Source organism: Eptesicus fuscus, chromosome 2 (genome assembly GCF_027574615.1).
Source record: "Eptesicus fuscus isolate TK198812 chromosome 2, DD_ASM_mEF_20220401, whole genome shotgun sequence".
Taxonomy (NCBI): domain Eukaryota; kingdom Metazoa; phylum Chordata; class Mammalia; order Chiroptera; family Vespertilionidae; genus Eptesicus; species Eptesicus fuscus.
In genome coordinates, this window is record NC_072474.1 from 93,321,002 (window position 1) to 93,332,145 (window position 11,144).

Sequence of the window (11,144 nt, forward strand, 5' to 3'; positions counted from 1 at the left end):
GGTAGCTCAGTTGGTTGGAGCATTGTCCCGTACACCAAAAGTATGGGTTTGATCCCCAGCTGAAGCATGTACAGAGGCAACCAACTGATGTTTCCCTTTCACATGGAGGTTTCCCCCTTTTTTCTCTCTAAAATCAAATCCTCGAGTGAGGATTAAAACAAAAACAAAAACACAGTGAATGCATACATAAGTAGAACAACAAGAATTGAGATTTCCTTCTAAAATAAAAAACAAACAAAAAAAACCCTAAAAGTTCAAAGCTAGTAGTATCCATGCTATGTAATTTTTTGTGCCTTTACTGTTCATTCATTTTTTTTTATAAATTATTCTATACATCTTATATAGTTAGTAGTTAATAGTCTTAAATGTTCTTCTAAAGAGTTCTGTCTAGAGCAGTGGTTATCAATATTTTGTAATGTCTAAGGACATTTTTAATTGATACAACTGGCAAAAAAAGAAGATAGGGAGGTGGGGGGGAGAGTTGGCTGTGCTACTATCTAGAATAATCTAGATCAAATGTTAAATATATATTGTTATAACAGATATAAAAATCCACTTAAATGCTTAAGGAAAACTTATACAATAGTAGTATACATGAAATCAACTTGTTAATGCCATAGATTTAAATATTCCCTGTGAATATCCTAGAAAATGTTAGCAAAGTATAGCTACAATATGAAAAAACTACGGATACCATTAAGCACAAGAATAAGAGTATATACACTGCCCAGCCTGTGTGGCTCAGTGATTGGGTGTCAGCCGGTGAACCAGGAGGTTCCTGGTTCTATACCTGGTGAGGGCACATACCTGGGCTGCAGACCAATGTCTCTCTTTCATCAATGTTTTTATTTCTCTATCCCTCTCCCTTCCTCTCTCTAAAATCAATTAAAAAAACCATATTGTTATAAAAATAAATAATAAAAATTTTTTTGAAGAGCAAATACACTGATTTGAGGGCATTTTACTTCACTGAGCTTCAAATTTTAAAACATTTTGTGCCCTCACCAGTTTGGCTCAGTGGACAGAGCGTCAGCCTGCAGACTGAAGGGTCCCGGGTTCGATTCCAGTCAAGGGAATGTACCTTGGTTGCGGGCACATCCCCAGTAGGGGGCTTGCAGGAGGCAGCTGATCGATGTTTCTCTCTCATCGATGTTTCTAACTCTCTATCCGTCTCCCTTCCTCTCTGTAAAAATCAATAAAATATATTTAAATAAAATATTTTGCATAATGAAATGGAAGTAAATCTTTCAAGTTAATTATAGGTAACACTTATTTTAATGTTTAAACTAACAATTAAATTAGGTTGTGTTTAGCCCTGGCAGGTGTGGTTAGAGCATCACCTGTGCACTGAAGGGTCTCGGGTTCCATTCCAGGTCAAGGGCACGTACCTGGGTTGCAGGTAGGTGCACTGGTGAGGTGCCTCAGCCAGGCCTGCGCCGTCTCACAATCCAGGACCTCTCGGAGGTTTGTCAGAGAGCCGGTTTCGGCCCAATCCTTGCAGGCCAGGCCAAGGGACCCCACTGATGCACGAATCCGTGCACTGGGCCTCTAGTATAATATAAGCATAAGCAGACCTAGATCCTAATCCCAAAGCTATATGTTTACAGACAAATAATTTAACTTCTCTGAATCTCAATTTCTACACCTAAGAAATAAAAAATCTAACTCAAAAACCAGTTGAGAATTAGCAAAAATGTATAAACAAATGGTACTGAAAACCACTCTACAAATAGTAGTTAACAATAATTACAGTAAATATTAACCTATGAATACAGATTACAGTTTTGTCCTCACAATCAACAATTCACTTATGTAATTTGACTCACAGAATAACTACAGAATGTACTTTAAAGCAATTTTCCACTCCTAGCAACTTTGAAACATTACCTACAATTCTCAGATTTAAAAATTAGTAATTGACAAAGGATGACTTTTCAAACAGTCTCAAGGAAAAATGGCCTAGATGGTGCTGTTATTTTTTATTTATTTTGACTAAATAACATATTCACATGACTCAAAATTCAAAAGGGATCTTTTTAAAAATATATATTTTTTAATTGATTTTTTACAGAGAGGAAGGGAGAGGGGTAGAGTTAGAAACATTGATGAGAGAGAAACATTGACCAGCTGCCTCCTGCACACCTCCTATTGGGGATATGCCCGCAACTAAGGAACATGCCCTTGACTGGAATTGAACCTGGGACCTCTCAGCCCGCAGGCTGACGCTCTATCCACTGAGCCAAACCAGTCAGGGCCAAAAGGGATCTTTTGATGCCTGTTGCCCCTTACACCAATTACCCTACACAGAAGCAATCATTAATCCTTTCACCTATAAAAATACACACTTTCCCCACTTCTGATACAAATGGTGTCCTCCTCCACACTATTCTGCACCTCACTTTTCACATTTTTTTTCTTGATGTTTATATTTTTAATTAACAACACACTCCAAGTATGGCCACTTATAACTTCTTATGGCCAGAATTCACCAAACATTAGCATTCTTTACAAAGGCACTCAAAAGGCCAAAACAAAACAAAATCCTTAAATCAACCCAGTATTCTTAGCAAAACAAGCATATGAAACCTAAACTTTAGTAAACTGGACATTTACATAGGTGTCATAATGAAAAACTTGATTTCTTAACCAGCCACTCAAGACTCTGCATTTTACATACTTAAAAAAAAAACACAACACATGGCCTGGTTTTGCTCAGTGGATGGAGCATTGGCCTGTGGACTGAAGGGTCCCAGGTTCCATTCCAGTCAAGGGCATATGCCTGGGTTGCAGGCTCCAACCCCATTAGGGGGTGTGCAGGAGGCAGCCGATCAATAATTCTCTCTCATCATTGATGTTTCTCTCTCTCCCTCTCCCTTCTTCTCTAAAATCAATAAAAATATATTAAAAACAAACAACAACAAAAGAACACACACATGGACTGTACTACAAGTCCTTCAGTGAGTTGAAAATAATTCACTTATAGAACTGGCCTTATTAAAATACAGATGAAATAAAATATTGGTGAAAATAATGCTATTTGTTGGTTATATTCCAAAATTAAGTTATCTGACTTTAAGAATATCATGGTGAAAAGTTGAGAGCCCTTACCACTTTTAAGTAACAGAATATATAGCATTACAAGTTTAACATTAAGTTTCAGGCTTGTGCAATCTTATAGAAGAAATGTTTGGGACTGTTGGCAAAATATTAGCTGCAATGTTTCATTACAAATATATATGTTAACTATCCTAGAATATATTTTCTTATTAAATAAAAAAATAAAAGTCATTGTTTCACTGTATATCAGATGACTACTTCTGCACTGTACCACAAAAATACAAAGTCATCCTTCCATTCAGAATTTTGGCACTTGAACAGAGAGGTCAGAGTTCATGCACATGCTCTGTAAAACTGATTATACTATATACTACTACATTCAATAAATATGCTTGTATTTGTAATTTTTATATAATTGTAAACTATTTTCTCCATGTCTAATTGGAAAGATATGCAAACACCCCTATAGACTCAATAGCACAAATAAAATACAAGTGCTATCAGATATACAGGGGTGGGCAAAAGTAGTTTACCGTTGTTCCTATGGAAAAAGACATGCAGGTTATGATTATTACAATAGCTTTATTAACTCAAAAGAATGACACAATAAACCTACTTTTGTCCACCCCTGTATGTATTTCAATTACTCATCACATACTCAGAAAGCTGAATTTCACAAATCATTGAGATTATAAAAATACCAAGAGAAAAATACAAACAGCAATCATACATTCAATAATGGTATCTGACAACTTGAAAATAACAACCATTTCAGTATTGCTTTTCAATCTTTCTTTGTTAACTCCAAGAAGGAAAAACAACCTGGCATTCTTGAACTGGGTATGAAAAATTGTACTGATACTTGCATGGTTTTGAGTCAAGTTACTAGAACATTTTGAGTATCTTATATAAATAAATGTGGCCAACACTAGAGTATCTAAATTCTGCAGGACTCAAGGGGAGCTTTAGACAAAAAAAATTTTTTTTAGTCAATTCAGGTATGTTATGAATACACCTACTCACTTAAAAAAGGAGATAGAACAATGTGTTAATCAGGTGAAATCTCATGTTTTAAAGAGGGCTGTTTCAAAAGCAAGAATCAACAATGAGGGACACATCATAATGAAGTTTCACGGCACAACACAGTCACAGAGGCATTGTCTTAGGAGAGGCTCTCTGATCTGTTACTTCTGTAACTTGCAATGCTTTGAAATAAGCTTATCAGACACTCCATTTCCCCCCTCCACCCCCCGCCCAGTTAAAAATATTTAAATGCCTTTAATACACCAAACAACCTGCCTTTACCCAGGTAAAAGCTTTAGGTGTCAAGAGAAAAGGGGCCTCGGAACTGGGGGCAAATGAAAAGTGAGATCATGATCGGGTATGGAATCAATACCTTATCTCAGGTGAAAAATTCCCTCACCTCCCCACTCCACTACGATAGCCTCACAGTAGGTCCCTCCTTCTCTCCCGACGCCCAACCAAGAGGGGAATTAACTCGGAACGTCCTCCTTTCATCGGCACCCAGGAATTCTCACGGCTCCTTCCCGACGGAAAGGACGGACAGCGGAGGCCACAGGCTATAACCCAGAACACCCTGAAAAGTGTGGGCCTTCGAGCACCGCGGCTCCCCGGATCCAGTTACCTTTCCCCTTCCCCCAACCCACTTCCCGGGTTTTCTCAGGCTCGGCCTGCTCCCCCCTCTCCACCCTACAGCCCCACTTCGAGCTGCGGCCGCTGCCTGGGGCTCTCTCCAGAGCTCACACCCCGCCGACAAGCACCCCTTCCAGCACCTGAGCCCCCCCCCCCGAAACTGTGTTCTTCTCCACACCACCCACCCGCGAGACTGTCCATCCCAGGGCCCGGCGAGGGGAGGGGAGGGGGGAAGGCGGCGGAATGAGAGGGGGTGGAGGAGGCTGCTGGTTCCCCACAGGCAGAAGGGCGGCCCGCGAGAAGGGGCACCCGGGGTGAGCCGGGGGAGATTGGAAGGCGCCGCCAGCAGGGCCCTCCCGCCCGGGGCTGAGGTGGGGGATGTCCCGGAGTTCATTTCTGACCTCCTCGCTCTTCAGCACCTCCTTGAACTCCCGCTTGATTCGCTGCACCGCGATGTTGGCCATGTCTCCGCCCGCAGCTGACTCGTACCCGCCTCCTCCGCCACCGCTACGACCACCGCCACCGCCGCCACCTCTTCCTCCACCGCCTCCTCCCTCGGCGATTCACACCCGAGCCCACGAACGCTGCCACTGCCACCCCGGCCGCCGCGCTCTCTTCAGTGTGGAATCACCACCGCGCCGGGCCACCAAAATGGCGCCGGGGCCGCGCATGCGCACGACGCTGACCTGGCCGGGCGGCGCAGCCGCTCCCGTCGTAGCGCCCATACGGCTCCGCCACGAGCCTCGCGCCGCGCCGCGCCGCGCCGCGCGCGTCGGAGAGCTGCGGCCGCGAGGCTCCGCCCTGCGGGCGTCTGGGGCCCGGAGGGTGCGGCTTCCGCGCTGGCGAGCCCTTGCCCGGGCCTCCCGAGTCGTCCGTCGCCGGCTCCTCCTCCCGGCTTCAAACCACGGTGGCATGGTCGGGGCTTCCAGCCTCCAGCCTCCGAAGGAAGGCGGGAGTCGCCCGCGGCTGGAGTCAGCCTGACGGGTTCCCGCGGCCCCACGCGGCTTGGAGCACCGCCCTGGCTCAGCCAGACCCACAACCCACCGGCTCCATGTGCTGGGCGGTGCTTGGGGTCTGAGCACACGGTCCCAGCACGCAGTCCGGCCCGTTTCTTGCTGGGATAGGCCCAGAAAATCCATCGCGGTCCGTTTTTGTGCTGAAGCCATGACAGTGCCACTATTAATTACCATCGTGCCGGGCACTAGAAATCATGGAATTAGGTATGTTCTATGTTGGGTCCCATCAGGTGTATTTGAGACAGGATGTTGATTTTTGGACCTACCTAGATTATACCGAGCTGTGGAACAAAAACCATAGGTTTCTGGGTTTTAAAAAAATATATTTTTATTGATTTCAGAGAGGAAGGAGGAGGGGAGAGAGAGAGAGAAACATTAATGATGAGAATCACTGATCATCTGCGCCCCACACCAGGGACGTCGCTGCAGGGCATGTGCTCTGACCTGAATGGAACTGTGAGCTCCTGATTCATAAGTTGAGGCCCAACCACTGAGTAACCCGGCCAGGGTAAAACTATAGTTTTTAAACTTCAGTGTACATCAGAAGCCATTCAGACCTTGTTTTGTGTGTGTGTGTGTGTGTGTGTGTGTGTGTGTGTGTGTGTGTGTGTGTTGTTGTTTAAAAAGATTGCTGGGCCCCATTCCTAGAGAAAGATGGGCCTAATAATTTGCATTTGTAACAAGTCCCCAGATGCTGCTGCTCCTGCTGCTGGTTCAGGGGCCACACTGTGAGAACCACTGAACTAAGGGATGTGAAAGTGGGAAATGCAGAAATAGATGATTCTTGGGGGAGAAGGGCAGTTTTACTTCCGTGAGCCTATGGCCTCCAAACAGTATCAGACTCTAGTAGGCGTTCAATAAATATTAAGTGAATAAATGAGTAAAGATAAGAGTAAAGGCCCCGACCGGTTTGGCTCAGTGGATAGAGCAGACTGAAAGGTCCCAGGTTCGATTCCGGTCAAGGGCATGTACCTTGGTTGCGGGCACATCCCCAGTAGGAGGTGTGCAGGAGGCAGCTGATCGATGTTTCTCTCTCATTGATGTTTCTAACTCTCTATCCCTCTCCTTTCCTCTCTGTAAAAAAAAATCAATACAATATATTTATAAAAAAAAAGATAAGAGTAAAGTGTTTTAACAAGTAAGTTTGAAAGACAATGTGAAAATGTTTGCTAGTGTATGCAATAAGTACTGGTGCTGAGAGGTACTTTGAATAGAATATTTGGAATAAATAGTAAACTTTACTTAGAAGTTTATATTTCTTTTTTTTAAATTACTTTATTGATTAAAGTATCACATATTTGTCCTCAACCCCCCCCAGAAGTTTATATTTCATTGCACTTTTTTCACCTAACCAATCAGTATAGTATCCTATTAGAAAAACATCACAAATACACTCTTAGCAAAAATTACTAAGATTGTGGCAGCAAAAAAAGAGATAGCCACAGGAAGTCTATCATTCAGTAGTGGCACTAAATGATGGCAAAAAACACCCACCATAGGAACCAAGAAGAGATGTTTCATTCCAGCTCTCCATGCCAGTTCTCTTGTTTAACCTTGGTTTTCTCTTCTGAAAAATAAGAAAACTGGATTTGATTATCTTTTTCAAGTTTTAAGAATTCAGAATTCAAAATCATCATCTGGAAACCTTTCCCTAAATAGACTAAAATAAATTATTAAAAAAACCCAAAACCTTCCAGCAGAGCCCCCTAGTGGTCCTAAGAGGAACCAACTATTTATGTGGGTCATGGTACAATGAATTATTCCTATAATGTAAATCATGCAATATTATGTGTATTTGTGCCAATACAATAAGAATAATTATTTTGAAGTGTGCAAAAATTTTTTTTACTATTTTACATTTATCACCTTCATTCAGTCCCTGATCTTAATCATGGAACTTCAAAAACTGTGCAATGCTCAAATCACATGAGGACTAGTTAGAAGGGTATTGTAATTTCTTTAATGGAAAGGGATTCGGTAATTTTTAAATGCACATGATCATTGGCTCTAAAATTCCACTTCCAAGTAGTCATTCTACAGTCCTTCCAGAGAATGAGGCTACTACATATTAACTAATATGAGACAACCCTCAAAATACATTTTAAGGGGAAAAATAGCATTATACTAAATGTAATGTGGTATCCTGAATTTGACCCCAGAACTGAAAGGACATACTAGCGAAATCTGAAAATGTTCTGTAATTTAGTTAATAGTACTATAGCAATGTTAATGTCTTAGTTTTGTTTGTTTGTTTGTTTTTGTGAAGTCCAAATTTATTTCTATTTAAAAATGCTCAAGAGCCCTAGCTGGTTTGGCTCAGTGGATAGAGCATCGCCTGCAGACTGAAGGGTCCCAGGTTTGATTCCAGTCAAGGGCACGTGCCCGAGTTGCGGGCTTGATCCCCTGTGGGGCCATGCAGGAGGCAGCCAATTAATGATTCTCTCTCATCATTGATGTTTCTGTCTCTCCTTTCCCCTTCCTCTCTGAAATCAATAAAAATATATTTTAAAAAATGCTCAAGAAACTTTAAAAAGGTCCAAAGGCCAAAAGCCCAAAGTTGTCCAGGTTTAATTTAAGATCATCCCGAGTTGGTGTCCCTCCACTTCTCCTTTTGTGAGGCATCAGTTTGATCCGTGTTAATGAGACACCTTGATAATTCTAGTTGGATTGTGGCAATTTCTTGTGACTCCCAGTACCTGTCATAAATGCTCATCAGGTTATGAACAATGAGAAACGTAATAATCAGAATTAATCACGAGACGTCTGCAGATTTTACTTGAATACCCTTTCTGTATTGTTCTTCTTGACCAGGCCCAGTGATTATTTGAGTAGCAGAGATCATGATGAGTGTCACCAGCAAAGACTGGTATTAAATGGAGCTCTTTCAGACCAGAAACCAGCAAACACCCTTCAAGATGAAACACCCTCTTAGTTTTGACATGGTACTATGGTTTTTTAAGATGTTGAAATTGGTAGAAGTAAAGAGTATACAAGAATTTCTGAATCATTTCTGTAAATCTAAAATTATTTTTTAAAAAAGTTTACTCTTTAAAAAGCATGATGGCCCTAGTCGGTTTGGCTGAGTGGATAGAGTGTCAGTCCTTGGACTGAAGGGTCCCAGGTTCGATTCTGGGCACTCAATCTCCAGTAGGGTGTGTGCAGGAGGCAGCTGATCAATGATTCTCATCACTGATGTTTCTATCTCTCTCTCTCTCCCTCACCCTTCCTCTCTGAAATCAATAAAAATATATTTTAAAAAATGAATATATGAGTCTTTCACTTCAAAGAAAACAACTGGCAGAATTTGTTGCCTACGATAAAATTCAAACTTTCATCTGAAAATTAGTGTTTCATATCTGCCACTGTGACTTGACAACTTCCAAATACACTTAAAGACAATTCTGTTTAAATTGGTGGTGATATTAACAAATGTGATTGCTTGAAATTGTACAGTGAAATGTATTAAAATTTGGAAGATCTGCATAAATCAGTGAAGCAATATTTTCCAAATGACCAACGCAGGATGTTAGAGAATCAGGCATGGGTAAACATCCATTCAAAGTTCAAGATAGACCAATGGATTTTAATGTAACAGAGTACAAAAAGTTCATTGCTAACATTTCAGATTCCACATTGCAACTAACCTTTAAGAAAGTATAATTTGTCTAGATTTAGCATAATATTAAAGAATAATATCCACCATTACCTGAAAAAGTTATTAAAATATTCCTTCCCAGCACTGGCTGGTGTGGCTCAGTTGATTGGAGTATTGTCCTGTACACCAAAAGGTGGTGGGTTCAATTCCTGGCCAAGGCACATACCTAGGTTGAGGGTTCAATCCCGGTCGGTCAGTCCAGTTGTGTGAGGGAGGCAACCGATTGACATGTCTCTCTCTTTCTCTCTCTCTGAAAAATCAATAAAATAAAATAAAAATTTTAAATAAATAAAATATTTCTTCCCTTTCCATATGTATCTTTATAAGGCTGGGTTTTCTTCATATACTTCAACCAGAACAACATATGCAGCAAATTGAATGCAAAGCCATACGTGAAGATCCAGTTGTGTTCTATTAAGCCAGGCATTAAGGAGATTTTTTTGGGAAAATATAGTTATTTTTCACTAATGACATTTATGTAAATATGTAATGAATTTGTTATAGTTCTTTATTAATAAATGTTCCAATAATTTCTCAGTTTTAATTTTTTTAAATCCTCACCCAAGGATATGATTATTTTTTAAAATATATTTTTATTGATTTCAGAGAGGAAGAGAGAAGGAGAGAGAGATAAACATCAATGATGAGAGAGAATCATTGATCAGCTGCCTTCTGCACACCCCCTACTGGGGATTGAGCCCACAACCCGGGCATGTGCCCTGGGCCAGAATCGAACCTGGGACCCTTCAGTCCACAGGTTGACGCTCTATCCACTGAGCCAAACCAGCTAACGCAGGATATGATTTTTTTTTAAATTTCTTTATTGATTAAGGTGTCACATATTTGTCCTCATCCCCCCATTCCCATCCCACAGGATATGATTATTAATTTGAGAGAGAGAAGAGGAACATCCATCACTTGGCTCCTGCACAGACTGGGGATCAAACCTGCAACATAGGATGTGCACTGACCGAGAATCAAAGCCACAACCTTTTTCTGTACAGGAGGACACTCCAACCAACTGAGCCACCTGGCCAGGGATCCCACTTTTAATTTCTAACACCATGTTGTTTGACTGACATAAACATGATCTTTGGAATTCTCAATATTTTTGAAGAGTGTACAGGAGTCCCAAGCACATTTAAGTATACTGTACTCCTTAGACATGAGGCTTAGATCTAAAGTCACACACTGTTCAGAATATACAATTTACATAAAATTTTTTTTGTAAAGGTTGTAAAATGGGTTTTAGATTGATGGAGGTAATTAATCTGGTAACCCTCCTGTTGTCCCTAACAGAACAATGTGTTTTGATGTGTTGATTCATATAAAAAAAATACAGCAAGCCATACTAGTGCTTTGCTGACCCCTGATAATAATCGCCAACACTGGAAATGTGCAAGTCTTCCTTTTTGGAGTTCTTGCTAGTTACTGTTACTGCTTTTCAGATTCAAATTAGGACATTTGAATTCTGGGAAATTCAGAGCAGTATTTCTTTCTACAGCCCTAATGTTTTCTCAGCTTCTGGAGACTTTTTTCCTCTCTGTCTCTCACCACTGGCTATTCTACTCAAGCCTCTCATCTAACTCTTTTTGAAACACCCAGTCATAACTCTGAGATCACTTTGGGCCCCACCTCCCCCTTTCATTGAGTTCTGTTCTTCCCATCTTGTTAGCTCTTCTCCCAATTGGGGATCAAACTGGCAACCCCGGTATGTGCCCTTGGCTGGAAATTGAACCCACAGCCCCTTGGTGCACGGGCCA

At 41.3% G+C, this 11,144-nt stretch overlaps 1 protein-coding gene across 3 annotated transcripts in view; it reads right to left on the reverse strand.

Annotated features, from left to right (window-relative positions):
- The window catches only part of UBE2K (ubiquitin conjugating enzyme E2 K), a 60,258-nt gene extending 54,618 nt beyond the window's left edge, over window positions 1-5,640 (reverse strand). Inside the window, exon 1 of one of the 3 annotated variants that reach the window (XM_054729429.1) lies at window positions 5,397-5,640. In XM_054729429.1, the coding sequence (XP_054585404.1) occupies window positions 5,397-5,624 (228 nt within the window). In that variant the 5' untranslated portion in view covers window positions 5,625-5,640. Of the gene's footprint in view, window positions 1-5,111; window positions 5,376-5,396 lie in introns of those variants that run through there. The other 2 variants (XM_008140232.3, XM_054729440.1) reach the window with 2 other exon arrangements.
- Window positions 5,641-11,144: the final 5,504 nt, after the last annotated feature.